The sequence below is a fragment of the Zeus faber genome, assembly GCF_960531495.2.
Source record: "Zeus faber genome assembly, chromosome: 10".
Classification (NCBI taxonomy): Eukaryota; Metazoa; Chordata; class Actinopteri; order Zeiformes; family Zeidae; genus Zeus; species Zeus faber.
The window spans coordinates 9,472,688-9,493,127 of record NC_137199.1 but is presented as its reverse complement, the minus strand read 5'-3'; the positions used below and the strand labels follow the sequence as shown (position 1 = coordinate 9,493,127).

General features: G+C 42.5%; 1 protein-coding gene across 1 annotated transcript; it reads right to left on the bottom strand.

The window, feature by feature from the left end:
- Nucleotides 1-8,595: 8,595 nt before the first annotated feature.
- On the bottom strand, nucleotides 8,596-20,202 carry gabra4 (gamma-aminobutyric acid type A receptor subunit alpha4; the record flags this gene model as incomplete). The annotated part of the gene is made up of 8 exons (XM_080007769.1): nucleotides 20,097-20,202; nucleotides 18,712-18,779; nucleotides 18,059-18,279; nucleotides 17,312-17,394; nucleotides 14,608-14,751; nucleotides 13,059-13,211; nucleotides 11,150-11,406; nucleotides 8,596-9,153 (listed from the first exon to the last, which is right to left on the bottom strand). The coding sequence occupies exons 2-8, from the start codon at nucleotides 18,712-18,714 to the stop codon at nucleotides 8,596-8,598; spliced, it is 1,419 nt and encodes a 472-aa protein (XP_079863895.1). The 5' UTR covers nucleotides 18,715-18,779; nucleotides 20,097-20,202.
- Between the last annotated feature and the right edge of the window lie 238 nt (nucleotides 20,203-20,440).

Genomic DNA, 20,440 nt, shown 5'->3' with positions numbered 1-20,440 from the left:
AATCTTTAGATTTCGGCATGTAAAAGCAGACGCCGTGGCTTGAAAACGAGGCGCACGCATGCCATATATCTGGTAATTATCATGCATAACATACATAATCTCCACAAAGCCTCCAAATGGTTCTGCCCTGTAGCAAAGAGAGGGACACGGATGCCGCCGGTGGTGTTTGCAGGCCTGGGGTTTGTCTCCCCCTGGCGGACGCGCAGTGTCAACACATCAGCTTTGTCTCTACACTTCAGCGACCTTGTGTGACTTCATAGTGCGGCATGAAAGTTGTTGTTGTTGTTGTTGTTTTTGTCTTCCAACGCATTGGCTGTCATCTGGATATTTAAGCTGTCCTGTGTTTAGATCTTCAGTTAAATGCCATGTGTGTCTTTCTCGCACCCTTTCTTTCTTTTTCGCTGTCTTTCTTTCTTTTTTTTATGAATTCATGTCTTCACATTTTTACTTTTGGATTCTTTATTTTTTAATGGTATTAAATTTATAATTTATAATAAATAAATTAAAATTATGAATTATTCAATTAATTTACAATTAATTGATCTATGTATCTATCTATCTATGTATTCATTATTTCATCTCTTTATACATTTTATTACAAAATTGATACACTTACTTAAAGGTACAGTGTGTAGAATTTACGGAATAGACGTGGCAGAAATGGAATATAATATTCACAAGTATGTTTTAATTGTTGTATAGTGCCATAAAAAATAACAATCCTTACATTGTCAATACCTTAGAAGGAGCTTTATTTACATGGGAGCGGCTGCGCTTTACGGAGGTCGCCAGGTTGCACCGTCATGTTTTAATAATAATAATAATAATAATAATAATAATAATAATAATAATAATAATAATAATTGAACTACCCAATTAATTACGTCGCTGACTTGTCACTGGCATCACCGTAGACTGTGATACCAGTGTAATGCCACCAGGTGACGCCATATCAATGCCAGTGGCTGAGCAGTTTATAAACTGGACTTCAATATACAAGCGCGTCAGTGGTTTAACCTGCAGTTCAGCTCATGGCCGCTAGATGCTGCTCCAGAAAACTCACAAGAAATGCGGAGTCAATATTTTAGATTATGGGGTCTCAAGATTTAAGTTGTGCGTTGTGATCTTTTTTAATTATTGTTCCATAAAGATGAGATTAAGGCTTAAAAGACATGTATGAGCGCGGCGTGTCTCTTCCTCCCTGGGACTGTTTCAAGGGGGGGGTGGGGGGTCGTAAACCCAAACTCAAGGCTTCAAAACATGACTTCCGACCCCAGCGGCTGATGTCACAGACGCTAAGTTCAACTTTTTCTGTCAAAACTCAGGACAAAGTGGGTATGGAAAATGGATGTCGGGATGGGTGGAGTTTAAAACGTCGTCTTGGCACAGTGTTAACCGTAGTAAATGTTTTAAACCATCGTTTGAAAGAATAACGTATCATCTTATTAAAAATATAAAGTTTCAAAACAATTTAGATGGCTCTCAACATGAAAGCTTCCTGAAAATTGGAACCTGTAGAAGACTGCAAAAAGAAAGAGCACGATTCTAAATGTTTTGTTTATTTAATTATTTTTCACGGGACTAGTTTTTATATGGGAGAGAATGTCTTTTGTATTTTTTTTTAAATTCAAGAAATCCTGCTGAAATACCGTTTGTATTTTTTGAAGCCGCTGGGGTTGTGGCACTGGGGTCGATAAAATTAATAGCTGAGCAAACATTTTGATAGCATATCATACTTCAAAATCAAACCTCCAATCATACCTCATATGGAAGCCCATATCAAACCTCAAATTATAACAGTCCACAGTTTCATTATTTCTCACGGTACTTTCTCTAAACCGTAATTTGAGTAATACTAATACTATAATACTATATATTACACAACGATTTTACGATTTTATTTCAATTTCAATTACTGTATTTCCTCAAATAGTGACTGGGGCTTCTATTTACCTCAACTGCAGAGGGTACTATGCCTTTATTGGAAGCAGACTTATGTTAGAGGCAGGCTTTTATATCTAATTCCCTCTGTTTAATAAGTATACTGATCATATTTTAGTATACATTTTAAATCAAATTTTCATCTGGGTGTCATGACATGCAAACACATGGTGAAACAAGAGAGAGCTAGTAGTTACCCCAAACGTTGCACATGTGTTAGCCGACGGGGGAATTACAGTTTTCCAAGTTTGCCTTGAACGCACCACTTCTTGCTTGGCGAGCTGGAGAGCGAAACGCTCAGAGGAGGCCATTTGCCCCAAGAAGCCATCTGTGATCTGCTACGCAGCAGTAGGAAACGGAGTAAATTAAATACATTTACAATAAAAACACACTGTTTTTATTTGCTTTGTTTGGGAGCAGAGCTCCACACAGAACATTCTACAGCTTCAATCAGTTTTTCCTTTGGTCTGAATTTGAGGCAGGCTTGTATTTATTTGTGTAGACCACACCCCCGGCATTTATTAGAGGGTTGGTGGTGGTTCTGTGTCACAAAAGGCTGTGCTCTTGTCATCCTACAGGTCGTCCACAGGACGAGAGTTATTGCAGCAGTTCTTGATGATTAAAGAATGAATGAAAAGTTCCATTGCAGGTTGAGACTAACTCTGTCATAGATGCAATGATATAAAAATACTTTGTGTTGTATGGCCAAGCATGCTAGCAGCACAGGTAAAAAAAAAAGAAGAAAAGATCCACCCATGGCTGGAGCACGACTGGACCCGCTAGCATCAGAGATAAGCGCTAAGCATGGGAAGTGCTCTGTTGTTGGCTTACAGACCAGCACAAATCTTTTAAATAAAGAGGAATTAATACCAACTGTCCGTGACAACATTGCAGATGATGGAAATGTAAGTATTTGCTCTGTTTTTCTTTCGGTGTTTGTGTGTGTCCACGTTGGTTGAGTGCTGTCGGCTGCCACACACGATCCACTCCGCGTGTCTTCAAACAAAACCATAGATGTATTTATTTTATATTCTGGCGTTTCCGTAATTGAATGAAACGAAAAAGCCCCTAGCCCCACCGTAGCTGCTCTGCTCCAAGCTCTTCTCCAATCTCTGCGCTGCTCCATACACCGCAGTGAAATTCGGAACAAACTTTCAAATGAGGCCTCCTAGATCCAATATGAGTGAAGATTCAGCAACTGGATTGCTAATTTCTCGCCTCAAATTTGTCCAGAAACAGATTTTGGCAGAATGATAAAATTACATCTGTGAAAGTCTACAGAGAAATACAATGACATCAGGTGTAAATCTTAAACCCCCTTGGCTCACACAACCTGGAACTTGTGCTCAAACACCATTGACTCACAGAACTAGGGGCCTCAAGGGGGCGGCTCTACCCACAAAAAGACAGCCCATTTTGACGTAGGTTACAATGGCTCCAATGCATAATCAAAATTTTCAGCAAAAAACTTCAAAAACACGTTTTGAGGACATCAGAAACATATATAAACTTGTAGAAAAGAAGCACAATAGGTCAACTTTAATACATTGTTGATGTTGGTACTATTTTCATTGGGTGGAACCTTTATTGTTTCAAATCTTGTGAATTTCCTGATGTTTGGATATCAATCTCATGAAATGCAGTTTGTAATGCCGCTCTCTATCAATAGAGAGACATTAACACATAACAAAAGTTTGAGGTAGGGCTCCTTTTTCAGAATTTATATATCAATACGAATATATGTTTGTTCTTGTACTGTGAAGTGTATGCGCATGGGATATGAAGGTCATCTTAATCATGTAAACTCCAATAATGGTACAAGTCCATGGTTCGAAGTGAAAATCCAGACCATCGTCTGTATTGGGTGGATTACACAGTCCTAGAATTCCATTCAATATACTTTCTTTTCTGTGACTTGTTCTGATCGATTGATATGTGTTTTTTTTTTTTGTTTTGTCACTTGAGGTGCTGGGCAAATCTTTATATATATTTGTATATTTTTAAACATATTTTAGGGCGTATCATGATAGCGATAGTTTACTGACCACAACTAGCTACGCTGCTTTATCAAATTCACCACAGCTGCATTTCAGTTCTTGTCCATGCTCGATTAGTGGCAGACCCCGCCACCAACAATGCAAACAGCATACAGGCGGAGCACATGCATTTCACAAATACATTAAATTGACTTTTCCGATGAGATGCAAGATAAAAAAAGTAGCTAATATGGAATTGTGGATGAATTATGGAATTAAGGATTACCACTTCAAACTTTGCAGACAGGGTCGACAGTGCACAACACAAGCGAATGCACATGAAGGTGTACAGAGAAGAACGGTGTCTTTTGCTGTGGTAGTATTTATTTTAATGGCACCCATATGACATACAGCCCTCTTAATGTCTGAGGTCATTTTGTATCAGAAGAACACTTTCATTCTTGTAGTTGCTCATTTTCCACCAGTATTTTCAACCATTTTCCACCAGTATTTTCAACACACTTGTTCTGATCTCAGCTGAAGAGGTTCCCTTCTCTACCGACCTTTTCACACAACAGGCCGTTGCATAAAGGGAAATGATGAACTGAGGTTTAGGGATTGGAAAATGTATAAAGGAGAAGCTCCCACTGATGTTGAGTTAAGAAAATGTTATTTGAACAGAGTGATAATAAGCAGAGCTGCCTTTTTGAAAACTAAAAACTAGAAGTTATTTATTATTCAATTATTATATATCATTACCTATAGTAACAATAATAATAATAATATAATAATAATAATAATAATAATAATTATTATTATTATTATTATTATAATAATAATTATTATTATTATAATAATTACTTAAAATAAAAAATGACATTTTAAGTCAAGGAAATCCAAAACAAAAAAGTTAATACGATTTGAAGAGTTTCTTAGCATGAACATTTTTTTATTTGGTTTGTTTTGTTAAATTCCCCCAAAATGGACAAAGCATTTCCTGGTATTGAGGTTTCATGATTTGATGGTAGCCTTTACAATTTAATAAACCAAACAAAAAAAACCCTCAATTCAATTTTCCCTAAATGTGGCACCTTAAGACTATATCTCTGATATATTTAAAGAGATCTCAGATAGTATTTTGTTACAGTCTAACAGAGCTATGAGTTTCATATGAGAGCTCCAGAGAGAGGGAGAAAAGGAACCGGGCTATTTTCTGTTAAAGTCACATCGATAATCACTTTTCTGCCGCTGTATGAAATAACACAGTTGCTAATAATGGAGACTGTATTTTTGTATTCGGTTACATAAGGGAGGCAATTTACAACGTGAGTGGAACGCCTGTCACACGTGAACCTTAGAACCCGTCCGGGCCGTAACTCCTAAAAGGTTCTCATGAAATCTCATTATGTCACTTTAAGAGACTTTAAGGAAACTGGATTCTGTCTCGTCAGCAAAAAAAAAAAAAAAAAAAAAAAAGAGAGGGAGCATTATGATAACTCTTGGGAGAAAATGTATCCCGAAAGCCCAGACATAACAATCTATTAATGGTTTAATAGCATGCTAGATTTAGCAGTTTTCCATCCAGTAGTGCCGTTGTACTACTTTCTTGGAAGCCCCACAAAAAACTAAAATGCCAAGAGGAGGCATTACTCAAAAAGACGGCGTTTAATAGCTGAAACTAAACCACATGCACTCAATATACTCTACACCGATCAGCTCCAACATTAAAACCACCACTAATTACCAGAAATATTGTGAAGGTCCCCTCGTGCCGCCAAAACAGCTGTGCCCCGTGGAGGCATGGACTCCACAAGACCTCTGAAGGTGTCCTGTGGTATCTGGCACCAAGACGTTAGCAGCAGATCCTTAAAGTCCTGGAAGTTGTGAGGTGGGGCCCCCATGGATCGGGCTTGTTGTTCCAGGACATCCCACAGATGCTCGATTGAATTGGACCCTAAACCCGACCATCCACATGACGTAGAAGGAAACATTATTCATCAGACCAGGCCACTTTCTTCCATTGCTCCATTGTTCAACGGTGCCCATTGTAGGTGCTTTCGGCAGTGGACAGAGGTCAGCATGGGCACTCTGACTGGTCTGTGGCTACGCAGCCCCATACATACCAAGCTGTGATGCACTATGTGTGCTGACACCTTTCTATCATAGCAGCATTACGTTTTTCAGCAATTTGTGCTACAGTGGCTGTTCTGTGGGACTAGACCAGACAGGCTAGACTTCGCCCCCCATGCGCATCAATGAGCCTTGGGCGTCCATGAGCCTGTCGCCGGTTCACCGGTTGTCCTTCCTTGGACCACCTTTAGTAGGTACTAACCACTGCATACCAGGAACGCCCCACAATACCTGTTTTGGAGATGCTCTGATCCAGTCGTCTAGACATCAAAGTTTGGTCCTTGTCAAAGTGGCTCAGATTCTCACGCTTGTCCATTTTTCCTGCTTCCAACACATCAACTTCAAGAACTGACTGTTCACTTGCTGCCTTATATATCCCACCCCTTGACAAGGGCCATTGGATCGAGATGAGCAATGTTATTCATTTCACTTATCAGTGTTTTAATGATGTGGCTGATCAGTGTATGTGTGTGTTCCCAATGTGAATTGAAGATCCAACACTGGTAGAAGTGATGACTCAAAAACCTTTCATTTTGCAGCGAACAAATCTTTCAAACGACACATGAGTCTGGAGTCCCTCCGGCGAAAAGTTTGGACATAAAACATAAAAAGGATTATGTCAAACCTGGGGACACCTTAACATCAGGCTACTCTTTACTCCAAAAGTACGGCAAAAATACTATGGATGGTCTTCATCAACAGTAACGGTAACAACCATGTGCACCACCATCACCTGCGTTAGCAGTTTTGTAGCCTAACGATTCACATGGACGGAAGAGCGAGACACTATGTAAAGACTGGAGTACGGCAAGAAAGAAGGCGAAAGAAAATGACGAGAGAAGGTCGAGGGGTTTGGTCACAACGGCAATATAAATTTCACAGACGGCTTCTTTTCAGAGAGGTGAGCGGCGGCCCACCCGTTGTGGCCCGTTGTAGACTAATAAAACTAAAGAAGAGCAGAGGTGGATTTGATTTACTAATATTGCGACATCGACTTTCATGGGGAATTTTGAGGTTCTTAAGTCAATCATGGACGACGGAACAGTTCATTTTACACCAAAACCCCATCAGCAATGGTTGGGTCATGTTTCATTTAATGGGAAGACAAGTCATAGTGGTCATTAAACAAGAACACCCATTTGAACACAGAGGTCCTCCCCTCGGAAGCACGGCCATTTGTTTGTTCACAAAATAAATTAATCGGAATAATAAAGACCCCGAAAACCTGTTGGAAACCACTCAGTCCACGATCTGCGTGTGCTCCCCTGGCATTGAACCAGTTCGACCCTCTTCTTCCCTTTTCCCCAAAGCAACAAGCCGTCAGTATTTCCATGGCATTTATCTCGCCACTCAACGTCGGAGGCTTACTCTCCTTCTTTTGAGACGCAAATCTCTTCCGTTGTCTCTCTCTTCTCTTCTCTTCTCTTCTCTTCTCTTCTTTTCTTCTTTTCTCTTCTCTTCTCTTCTTGTCTCTTTGGCAACCGATTACAGCAGGAGAGCTTAAGCGCTAAAATGAATTAATTACCTACAATGACTTTTCTACTCTGTTATGCGAAGCTGAACCCCCCCCCCCAAAATCTTATTTTTCTTCCCAGGATCCAGTATATTATGTTGAGTCCATAAACCTTGCCTGAAAAAGATGCTTTGTCAGGTTTATCTATGCTAAAAAAAATAGACTTTTAATGGCTACCATGCATATGTGGGTAGCATGAATTTGACCCTTTACTTTAAGGGATAAATGCAGGTCCTGGCCTCACATGTTTTTTGGCCTTACAATACCTTGTGTTGGGAGTGTGAACTTGAACAATCAGACAACATCAGTCTACTAAATGCATTTGATACCACCCTAAGAACTTCCTGATTACCAACATTTTGCTTATTGCCATTGTCTAAAAATAAAACGCAATGAGACAACAAAGTGGACAGTCTCCAGAATTAACAATGAGGCCCCCCTGCAAACAAAAAATGTCTGATATCAAACTGCTTCATGTTGCTAGCCTGCTTCCCAGCTCCCAAAGGAACTAGCTTTTAAATATTTTAAATTGTTAAAATATTGTTTTATCATATCTATAATTTTTATGTATAAATAATTTAACCTTAAACAAATTAAAATGTCCTTCGCTCATATCGTTTGTGAAGAACAGTATATGCAGATAGAAACCTTTTTCCCAAATGGAAAGACTTCATGCTTTTTTCGACGACGGTCCAACAAGGACCATGAGGCAGTTTGAGCCTTTTGACAACCTTCACAGTCCAAAGTTCCACAAGGAGAACAATTCCAGCGTGTTCGAGAATGCAGATGTTCTCAACTTGACTCTGAAGTTCCCATGCTGGCTTCGATCCAAGGAACCTTGAGAAGGTCCTGACGGTGTTCTTAGTGTGTCCTCCCAGACACAGGAATGCTTGTCCAGCACTTTTCTATTCACCTGCTTGGCAAGGCGCACGGCATTCTCTTATTATCTCAAAAGCTTTGAAAAAAACAGATCCATAATCCCTTCCCGTGAAACAGCTTGTACTCCTCATGCCACGCCCTGGACAGAGGAAGCCTTCAGCCTTCCTTGGGCACCATGGTGTCCTTGGACAGGTAGACCACCCAGTAGACCATGTTGAAAGCCCCAAAGGAAACCGGGAAGAGAATCCGGGCGTACTTGTCTATCTTGCTGGTTCCACCCATGCCGGCAGTGGTGGGCTGCGAGCACGGCGACTGCTTGGGCTCCTTCTTGTGGCCCATAATCTGGATGCGCTCCAGCTTGGGCCCCAGCAGGAACTGGAGGGACTGGGGATCTGCGCCCTGCTTGTACGGGGTCCCCACTGCCACATCCGGTGTGGTGGGCGTGGTCGTTGGCGCGGCCGAGGGTACGTTTTTCACCAGCTGAGTGGAGGAGGAGGCCGCACTGAGGTGGCTCTCAGATTTGGGGCTGCACCGGGACAACGTGGAGGAGGAGCTGCCGTTGGCCCCGGAGGCCGAGGTGAGCGGGCCAGCGGGTCGGGCCTGCCTGGTTCTGTTGACGCTGGATTGGGACACCTGGGCAGCGCAGCCGCGACACTCCTGCTGGCAAATGTAACTCATCCGCTTCCTCAGGTTGCCATTCGTGTCCGGGTTTAGCTGTAAGAAAGGAAACAATAAGTCCTTTGTATGCTTTGTTGTTGGACTATTGTGGACTGTTGAACTTCTTAATGCAATCAAGCCACACACAGTATCAATGAACAGTATTGCCGATGTGGATTGTTTTTTCTTTCTTGTCCTTTCTTGATAGCCTATCATTTTACATAAGATAACACCTCTTTCTATTAATCACTAGATCAATAATAACAATAGTAATAATAATATACTAAAGAACATTAAAAGATTGATGGCAGAAGGAGGCATGCCAGGACTCAATTTACTCACTGGGAGCAGTTGAGGGTTCAGTAACTTGCTCAAGGACACTTGGTTCCAGGGACTGAATCAGCAATCCCACTATCACCAGTTGGCCCGTCAATTATCTGAGCCCCAATGCTGCCTAAGGACATTTTTACCTCCTTCATGTTTCAGTCAAAAGTATGCAGTTGGGACGCAGTTCAAGATAGTAATGGAAGTCAATGGAGAGAGCAAAAAAAAAGAATAAAAGAGAATCTTTGTTCGGCATTAGTAAGGGACAGTATATGGGCTTAAATTGGGATACGAAATATATACATTTTGTATAGTCGGATTGTCCTCGAAAACTCTGAAGCTTCTAACTTCTAATTTCATATTCAAACAGCAAAACATGAGCGCAGTCAAAGACCGTATATCCCTTAAAAAGACCTGATCTGACCTTTCGACAAATTAAGTGTTCAAAGGCATTTGTAGGTGAGGCGGAGCCTATGCCCGAGCCTATTTTGGAGGAGGAATAAGAGAAATCGCGAAAAGCATGTTTGTTTTTGTTGCCTTTCGATATGTAAAGAGAGGGGGAGGGCGATCTATAAACCTTGTCATATTGATCTGATTACGCTCTTCATCACACAGATGGCTCTCATCAGTACGCATGCCACGCTGGGCGACATACAGATGTCACTTACCAAGGATTTCGCTCATTTCACACAAGCTTAAGACAGAAAGTAGGAAGCGCTGCATCGGGGCGGTAATGCAGTATAGCATCAAAGGAGCTTATCTTTTGAAAGCTGATGTTTTTCAAGCAGCGAGAGTGATGCTGCTACCACAGCATTTGCAGGAGTAATCCCCCCCCACCACATCCTCCTCCTCCTTAAACGAAAAGGATTGAATTTGTATTGTCCCGTGTGCAACAGGGGAGGTGCGTGCACACTGGGTGTATACATTTTTTTTACCCTTAGCTACAAATGGGCTACAAATCTGACCCCTCTCACCCTCAAACAGGGCCTCCACTCTCCAGGAAAAACAGAATTAATTCCCTCTCCCGTCGTCCTCATCCTCCTCCTCCTTCGCCTCCGCCTCCGCCACTCTCACACCGCCTCCCCGTAGCACCAGCAACTTGCTGAAAAACCATACAGATGCAGTGCCCAGGCTGCGTTGCTGTGGCAACCTGCTAATCCACTGAAGTGCCGTTGTCACTAAACTGCATTCAAACATGATTACTCTGGAGTAGGATTTGAACTGGAGGGCAAATTAAAGTAGTCAGGGTAAAAAAGTGACATACTGTAAGCACAGCTCAGCTTTTTTTATCAGGAGCGATTGATTCACGGTAGAAAATAACAGTGAAGAGTTAAAAAAAAAAGTTTCTTGTGACATCAAGAAAAAATCCAATCAGCGAAAACCTGCAACTTCAGATAGAAGTATAGATCTATATGGGTTTGAGACACACATGTTTCTACCTATTTAAGATTAACAAAAGCCATGAAAAAGCAGTCTTAAAAGACGCATATCACTGGATCACATAACCATGTTTTAGCTACATTCCATGCTTTGCACCTGATGAACCGGAGCCCAACCTCGGCTTTCCAGGCCAGGCCCTCAAGGCCATTCCAAAGTCTAGACTCCAGACCTGATACAATAAGGGAGCTTATAATACCTTAGTTGGGACCAGAGTTTCTAAAATTCAAAGAAATATTTTTGATAGATTGTAAGCCCAGGGCATTATGAAGAACAAAAGACCAACAATCACCTGCAGCACCTCCTCGGTTTCCTTGACCTTGACCGGGGTGGTCTGGGGCCCGGGGGGACACTTTGCCGGTTTCCTCTTGGCCCGCTCGAGCTGCACATTGGTGAAGTAGTTGACGGCAGCGAACTCGATGAGGGCGGAGAAGACAAAGGCGAAACAGACGGCGATGAACCAGTCCATGGCTGTGGCGTAGGACACCTTGGGCAAGGAGTGGCGAGCACTGATGCTGAGCGTCGTCATGGTCAGGACAGTGGTGATGCCTTCGGAAGAAAGGGGGGATACAATAGACAGAAACACAGCTCAATAGGTCGCTCAAAGGTGGCTGTGAAATATGCTTTGGATTAAGGTTGTGGTGATTGGACATCTTGTATAATAAACATATTATTATGGAATCCGGTCATTTGTCCAATCCCTCATATAGGAAATTAGTCGCTAGTCTTCCAGATGTAGGGTTAGGGCTAGTCAAGACTCTTTTTCTCGCCATGTAGCCAACCTTGATGACTGGAATACCTGAAGCTCTCTAAAACAGAAGAAGGTATACATAGAAGGTATGTCACTCCATAGCTGCTTCTCCCCTGTGAAGCCTCTTTTAATCATATCATTTCACCAATGTCCTGACAACCGAGAGGACGGGGAGCCCAAAGTGTGCCAACAGCCATTGAAGTTCCGGAGTTTTCCAACTTGGCGCTACGTGGCTGGAACTCAAATCAAGTCAACAAACAAGACAAGACCACAGCTGCTCCTACTCCTACGTTTAAGCGTGGGGGGTACCATACAACGGTCTTCATTCCAATGGTTCTCTCGGGCGTGGACGTAAAACATACATACCCCTCTTTACCTTTGTGTCTTTCGGCCCCCTCATCACTATCCAATAAAGATGCCATTAACACGTTCTTAGTAAAACGATGACCAATCTGCTGTGAGCAGAAGGTCATTCAAGGATGCAAACATTACAATAGAGGCTTATAACCCCCCCACCCTCCCTCGCGTGCGTGCGACTTTGGAAATGTTCACCAATAGCAATAACAGTTTAGAGAAAATCCGTTTTACAGCTGAGCGCTAGAACAATCCGTGCCGGGGGAGTCCTTGTCGAACATAAATTCATCCCCTGATGTGACCGCCACATAATTAGCTATCACTCATAAGAAACCGAATGTCACTGGTAGGTGAGCTGAATATTAACCTCTGTTACAGAGCTCTTTCTTCAGACACGGACAGTTGTACATCCGTGCAATTTGACTGGTTGTATTAAAAACACTTTGGAGATGATTTTTACATTGAGTCATCAGCGATCTTCACACCGCTCTACAGACATTCATGGGCCCAGGGTGATCAAGATACTCCCCAATTTTGGACTTGTGATTGGAAGCCCAATGACATGAAATTCCTCCCTCTGCATATGTATTATTTCCTTGCCTGGCTGCCAATAATCCTGACAAACAAAGCATTACCATGAAGGCTGACGGTAGTTGTTACTGCGGTTGTGGTTTTGAGCGACCATCTCAGTTAATCCTACCAAATAAAAAGGCAAATTAAATTGGTATACATATTATTTAAAACCTTTTTCTGGTCTTGAGAGTTGGTGGCCCCTTGAGGGAACCAAACCTCTCAAACCCTGGCAGTTTCAGCCCCATACTTCAACCCCTCTTATGACGATTCAAAAACCTGCACATTCCAGTCAAACACAACACATTTTTAAACCATTCACATTTTCTATTTCTAGTTTGCTATTCAAATGCACTCACAGAACACCAAAACCTGATTGCGGAGACTTAAGGCACTCTGACGCTGATTGCTTTGTCAGTGTGAAGAGCCTTCAAAGCGGGGTAATGGTGTAGAAAAACTCTCTCTCTCTCTCTCCCTCTCTCTCTCTCTCTCTCTCAAGACTGAAGGGTTTAGGAGTTATACATACCGAAAACAGTTCGTGCCGGGACGGATTCTTTATTTATCCAGAAGGACACTTGGGAGAGGATTACTGTCATTATGCAGGGGATATACGTCTGAATCATGAAGTAGCCCATTTTTCGTTTTAAGTGGAAATGCACAGTCATCACCACATATTCACCTGATGGATAAAACAAACAACAACAAAAAAAAATTGGTTGAAAAGTTGCAGAAATCATCAGGTTTTGATTTTTGACCCGTTTATGTTACATTTTGAATGGATAAACCACTGAGACTTCTATCCGGCTCGTGAAAAAGTGGGCCGGATAGAAATCGTGGTGGTTTTTCCATTCAGCACCCGCTACCAATTGACACATCGCCACTGATCCCTCGCTCCTCCCATAAACAACTTGCTGCTGCTTCAAGCCTTCCGGTCAACGGGATTTGCGGCATCAGACCGCACAGGCCGTCTTCAGTGCCATGTTCACGGCGCTTGATCCCGAGGGCACCGGTGTCCCTCAGTCCGATGTTCCGATTGTTGTCTGTGTGAGAATTAAGTGTTCCGCACACAGCCAGCAACCCAAACACCTTGTATTTGGATTGGGATTAATATTTGAAACATGTGCATTCTTCTTGTGTTGCATGCAGCGCAACACATTGCGAAAAAGTGCATGACTTTTTATAGTGTGACTTACGCAGGAGGCGGGGTGTATGACAAACATAGGCATACTTGAGCTAGAAATATAGGAGTGATGAGCTTGAATCCTCCTCCATTGGATAGAAGATTAGAAGCCAACAGGTGGAGGCAGGGGAGTCGGAGGGAGTTCAGCAATGCAGTAAACAAACAGGCAGCAAAGCAGGAAGGGCAGGAGGGATTGGCTGCCTAAATAGGCCGGCCCATTAAGGGTGTGGAAGCATGTGGCACCGTCAAGTTGTCTGACAGAACTATCTCTGCAAGCTACAGTGCGCGTCATTTATCCAAGCCACTGAGTTGTTTACAATCCATGCAAATACAATCATAAAATGTTGGTCTGTACGTCTAAATGTTTGCATTATAGCAGAAAAACAGGCAGGACATTTTCATCATTTCATGCAAAAACTGTTCACTTGCTCTACTATGTTTGCAAACAGTCAGTCCTGCATGACTTCCACAATGTTGCAAACATTGTTCTAGCACATGAGTCTGACTTATAGTGTGGACCCTCTCCAGACTTTTCTTCCGTACTCTAACAATACAATGTATTTTGTCATCATCAATGAAGCCTGACAGAATCACACAGATCTTGAATACTTCCTCCAATGTTTTGGTCCACTCAGTGTTAGCTCTACTAAAGTTTCAGCCCTATTGGCCTCTAGTTGGACTCACCACCAAGTCTTGGACATGGACTAAGCATTGATCACTGACTTGACTCCATCTTGGCCTTCCAAAGACTTGCCTGCATCCGCAATGGCCTAATATGTGCTTCATACTCCATGTAGTAAAAAAGATCAGATGCTTTTAAGACACACTATGAAGGTCATAAAATGACCACACTAAATCCTAAAATGGCACATAGGCAAGGGGGCGGTGGCCTTACCTGTGATGGACTTAATGGTTTCACTGGACACGGTCTGGCCAATGAGGTCATACTGGACCAGACTGGAAGACTCTGGGGGGACCTCCACCGAATGCTGTGGTCCTTTGGTCCAGGTATAGATCATCTCTGTTTTGGGGTACGCATCTGCAGCAGGAAGAAAGGATTTTAAAATCCCGAAAAAAGGGGATTGATGAGATTATAATAAAACGTATGTTTTCATTGTTGTGTACAAATGGTTTCTCTTTTGTTGTTTTTTTTTCATTTTAATTTCTATTTCTAGCTGTTTTGAAGTGAAATGAGGTCGCTTCCTACTGACATGGGATTCCATCGACTCCCTCTCCTTCAGATTTTCGATTCGCAATGAAATCGGTGTTGCAGTCCACGGTCTCGGCAGCAGTGAAAATTTACCGAGTGACACACTCTGTTGATACTAAAACCCTGGCTTTAGCGTGCACATATTTGAGAGGGAGAAAAAAATGTGATGCCACATTTTCTTGAGGTTATATACATACAGAAAGTTTTTTTTTGGTCTTTATTAAAATGGTGATGAGCAGAGTTTGATGTATTGCGGGAGAAGAGGAGACTGTGTTTTTGGAAGTGCAGCCATTGTATCTGCCTATTGTATCTCCCAACGGGGCTGCATAGCAGCAGGATACCAACTGCTCTGGGAAAATGAAATGACTACAGTGTGTCATGGAGTGGAACACAATGCCTGTGCATACAAGTCCAGATGGAGAAACAGGGAGAGAGAGAGAGAGGGAGAGAGAGAGAGAGAGAGAGAGAAAGGGATAAAAAGAGGAGAAAACAGAAAATAAAAGCGAGGAAAGATGGACAGAAAATAGGCACGATGACAATAAGCCCAAACACGCACGCACACACACGAGTAATGGAAAATAGCAACATAGGTCTGAACTATCCTGAGGCAGAGGAAGGGATTGTGACCTTTCCCTCGCTGGGGGCCACATCAGATCCTCTGCTGCTTTCTCTGACTCGAGGCCAAGAGCCAAGTGGGATGGGAGGAGGAGGAGGAGGAGGAGGGGGAGTAGGAGGAGGAGGAGGAGAGATAGAGGAGAGACGGGGAAGGCGGGGGGGGGGGGGGGTGGTGGTGGCTGCGGAAACCATTAGAGAATGATGATAACCGGGGAAATGTGAATTTGTCCGACCGCAAAGTCACACTGGTGGATAATTGAAGGAGGGTTGGGAGGATGTGAAGCAAACTCTTGCATCTTTCGTGTTGTCGTCGTCAACCCCCCCCATCCTTCCATCACCCCAACACCTCCCCGCAGATGTAATCGTCCGCTCGCTACCCTTCCTCCGATAAGTCGGCGCGGCTCCGTTTGAGTAGCGCGCCTTCATCCGAGATAAGTCATTTCTGCTGACCGGCACGCCGCCTATAAACAGCGATGCTGAGTTAGGGTTTCATTGTTCGCTGTTGAATGCCAAATTGAATACGTGGTTATTATCAAGTACGGGCGCTGTTCTGCCAGTCCGTCTCTCACGAGGCCCCATCTCTCCTAAAGAGAAAAGCATCCACGTGGACGCGGCGTTTGTGCTGGACCGCTTTGCTTTCGCCAAGCCGGGACAAACTTGAGTGATAAATGAAGGCTTTGGTGCACCGATTCCTCCCACACAGAGTCCTAGTGCGTGTCAAAGCAATTTGGTGAAATAAAAAGTGATTCCGATGATTCTACCTTCAAGCCGTTGCTCTACAATAAGGAATTCAGCTTTAAGTGTGGTCCGACTTTACAATGGCTTTTGAAAGCAATATTTGACATACTACACATATAAATGCGTCTGTATGTCAGTAATAATAGTCATATTTCACATGTTACATACTGTATGTAAAAAAGGTAGAACAGACCCAGAGAAAGAATATAGTGAGGTTCTACGCCCTATGCAGTATCAAGGCAAAAAGCCAATAAGTTTGAGCACTGATAATACCCAGCGTGCTTTGCTGACCTCAGTGGTATCCCGCCCAATTCCACTTGCTTGCCTCGCAGGTAGGGCGACCAGATGCCAACAAACCAAATGTGGGACAGGGAGTATGTTTGTGTGGGACAATGTGGACATTAAGGCAGCCTAATATTTTGGATATAATGTCTATCTAACTTGAAAATATACATCAATATTCTGCTCGTAACATCTCTCCGCTTTTCCCTTTGTGAGCCTGTGAGCAAATTCCGACTAAATCTGCATCGTTTGTGACTTTGTGGCGTCTCGCAACTTTCCCCGTCGGGCGGAGCAAAGGCGGCGACGGGTTTAACCTGCACTTGACCCACGTGCGCGCAGTTTGGTCGACATCCAACGCGGCCCTGTGATGAGAACCTTCCCCGCTTCCCTCACAGCCATCGTAGGAAAGCAGATTTTGGAAAGCGTCCGTCCTGCAGCGCTTGGACTTTTGAAAAATAGTGGCAATCAAAACGTGGGACGTGGTCTCAATGCATGGGACATGGGATGCAGGATGAAAATGCTGTGTAGCACAACGTAAGGAGGGACACGTACTAACAGGTGAGGCAAGCAAACATTTTCAAGGAATAGTCAGGTGTTTTTTGATTGATCCAGTCTTGAGAGAATAGCAGAAGATCACTGTCATAGAAGGACACGGTTCGCACTGATTGCCCTCGGCTGAAGCTATGCTCTGAACACCGGATCAATTTGCAAAGTGCTGATGTCACGCACGCACGCACGCACACAGAGGACTTACAGCTCCCGAACTTGAGGGGGCACGCGTGCCCATCCATGGGGAAGTTCACCAGCTTCATCGGACATTCGGCGCTAATAGTCAACCTGTCAGCACAGGGAAAGAAATGCATTCAAAAGGATCAGATACACACACACGAAAAAAACTCAGTGTACATTGAAATATAGTCAAGGAACTAGACTTCAACAAAGTGTGGTTTATTTATGAGGCTTCAGTAGTTAATGGATAAATCAGTCAAAGGATAAAAGTTACTCCACCGTTCCAACCGTATCAACTTAGATGAGAAATGAAGCGAGATCATCAAGCTCCAGGCGTTCAGTATTAGTTTCACTCTCAAAATAAATAATTCCTTGAGGGATATAAATATAGACAAGCCCATTTTTGCTGATAACAGTTAGTAAGGTAACATGAGGACCGTCTGGTTTGATAGTCAAAAACCATATTGAACATAGCTTGGTCATGTGTTTCCTGACTAGGTTTGCTACGCATCGATCAAGGCCCAACCCCATTTGTCCAAAAGGACTTCCAACTAATTCATACACGGATGGGGGCAGCCATGCAAGGCTCATTGGGAGCCGTCAGGTTTTAAGTGTCTTGCTCAACGACTCTTCAGCACGCTACCGGGAGTAGCCGGGGATAGAACCAGCAACCTTCCGATTACTAGACGACCCCACTCTACCTCCCGATGGCTGGGATGCTCCAACTTGTTCTTTGACCTAGAGGCCGTTTGTGAGGAACCATACGTCATACCTCATGGTGTAGAGGATGGTCCCGTTCTTCATGATGCGGAACAGCTTGTTGGGGGCCGTCATATTGTGCGCCACCGACTTCTTGCCGTTCCTGAAGAAGGTGTCCGGCGTCCACACTTTGGTCACCATCAGGTTGTTGAGCCTGAGGATCTCCATGGGCCCCTCGTACATCAGCCGCTGGTCCACCCACGTCTGTCGAAAGAACACGTCCATGGTGTACTCCTAGGACCAAAGAGATGCATAATGGAACCCGATATAAAATTCAAAACACCCTTTAGGAAGTGTCCCACACACTTTTCTGCAGATGTTTCGTGCCGACCGAAATATCTCTGATTCCCACAGGAAATGTGGGATACTGTCATAGATCATGCAATTATGTATAGTCGTACACGTTTAATGTAGATAACTGGACAATATCTTGACAATCAGAGGTTTATTTGTCATAGTAAAGGGAATGTAGTTATGTATATGGGATAGGCTATTTGTATATACAGATATGAGCAGTAAAGTGCATGTAAGTAAAGCGAGTATGGAGATATATAGTACAGTATACAACGGTATGACACAGCAATACAGTAACACCGTACAGAACAGCAATACAGCACAGTATGCAGTAACCCTTTCCGAATCACCACTTTCGTGATGTGTACCTACCATTTCCACGTCTGACACAGGCCCAAAACTTGTCACATAAATGTCAGTTTTCACCTCAGTCACAGGACCTTATAAAACCAGAGAAACACTGTTTTACTTAACGACAGTGACGCAACAAGTAATTGATGATTACTATTGCTTGATGATTATTATTTTTTTCATATGGCAGCATATACTCTGAGAGGCCAGACTTATTTACACCAGATGATTGGAAGGCTTTTGGATTAAACAAAATAACCAGGTCAGACATGCATGCGAGAGTTTATATCCTACATTCGTGTATTAATGTAATGGGGGAGATAGACAGTCCGTGCAATGTGTTCCACGTTGCACAGGGAAACCAATTAGGCTTATCTTTTCGGGAAATGGTCCTTTAATGGTGGCTGATGTTCAACTTGGTTTCAGACAACACACAAAAGGGAATAATGCACTTTCACCACTTAAATTCTCCATTTAAACTCTATTCCCAAAACATTGAGTCCACTGAAAAGAAATCATTGGATAAGACACATTAGATTAACTTTCAAAAAAAAATCAAATTCGTTATGTTTCAATTCCAATGATATTTTTCAGTTAAGCTTAGTTGCCATTGACATACCAATGTAGATTGGCCCTTTGAATAAAATAAGTGAGCAATAAATGTACAGAAAACCATAACCAAACCTAAACCTAAAGTCCTCCAATAAAAACAGGCGGTTTTCCCAGCGGTCCCGCCCATTGCTTCCTCAACCAATCAGAATTTGGTCATTCCCTTTCTCTCAAACCTTTGTAATTTCTTAAATAGTCCGGCATATTACCATATGCTATTTTCTGGTAAACACAGGACCATGGTGGAAAATGTGAAAAAAAAAAATTCAATCTGTTGAATAAATTAAGAAACATAAAATAAAATAAATAAATATTTATAAATATATGATAATAACAATAACAATTACAATAATAATAATAATAATAATAATATTGAATACTTTAACAAAATAGATATAATTCTTTCTTCATATATATATGAATATATATAATATTTTTCCTTTATATATATAAGTAAATATAATAAAAATGTCACCATATATATATATATATATATATATATATGGTGAAAATTTTATTACATACAATACATTTTTCTTTATATATATATATATATATATATATATATATAGACAGAGAGAGAGAGAGAGAGAGAGAGAGAAGCAGTATAAACCAATAACCAGAAATGCAGTTATAAAATTTAGAATCTTTGGTGCATTTTCTTTCTTAGGTCGTTTCTGAGTCGTGAAACCATTCCCACGTGTATTTTTTTTTTTTTTTGGTTCGTTTGTTTGTTTGTTTTTCCAAACAGCGGCTGAAGCAACATGTCAGTGAGACTAGAAGTTCCGCCTTCTTACCTCCGAAGCCCGGTCGCAGCCTGTTGTCGTATCCGTCCAGAAGTCTGTCCAGGATGCGGGTGAAATTCTCCGGGTAGATCCTCTCCTCCTTTCTGGTCTGCCCGGCGATCTTCACGACGCTGCAGGGGTTGAACAAAAACAAAACAAAAAGGAGAAGAAATAACAAAAAGAAAGAGAAGCAAAACAGAACCACATTGTTTTGGGAAGGTTTATTTGTTCGTTTGTTTGCTTGATTGATGGATCGATTGTTTGTTGGTAACCGGGCAAAGCAAAACGCAAAACGCGCGACCCGCGACCGGCAGCAGCAGCAGCGGCAGCGGCAGCGGCAGCTTCAGCACCACGGA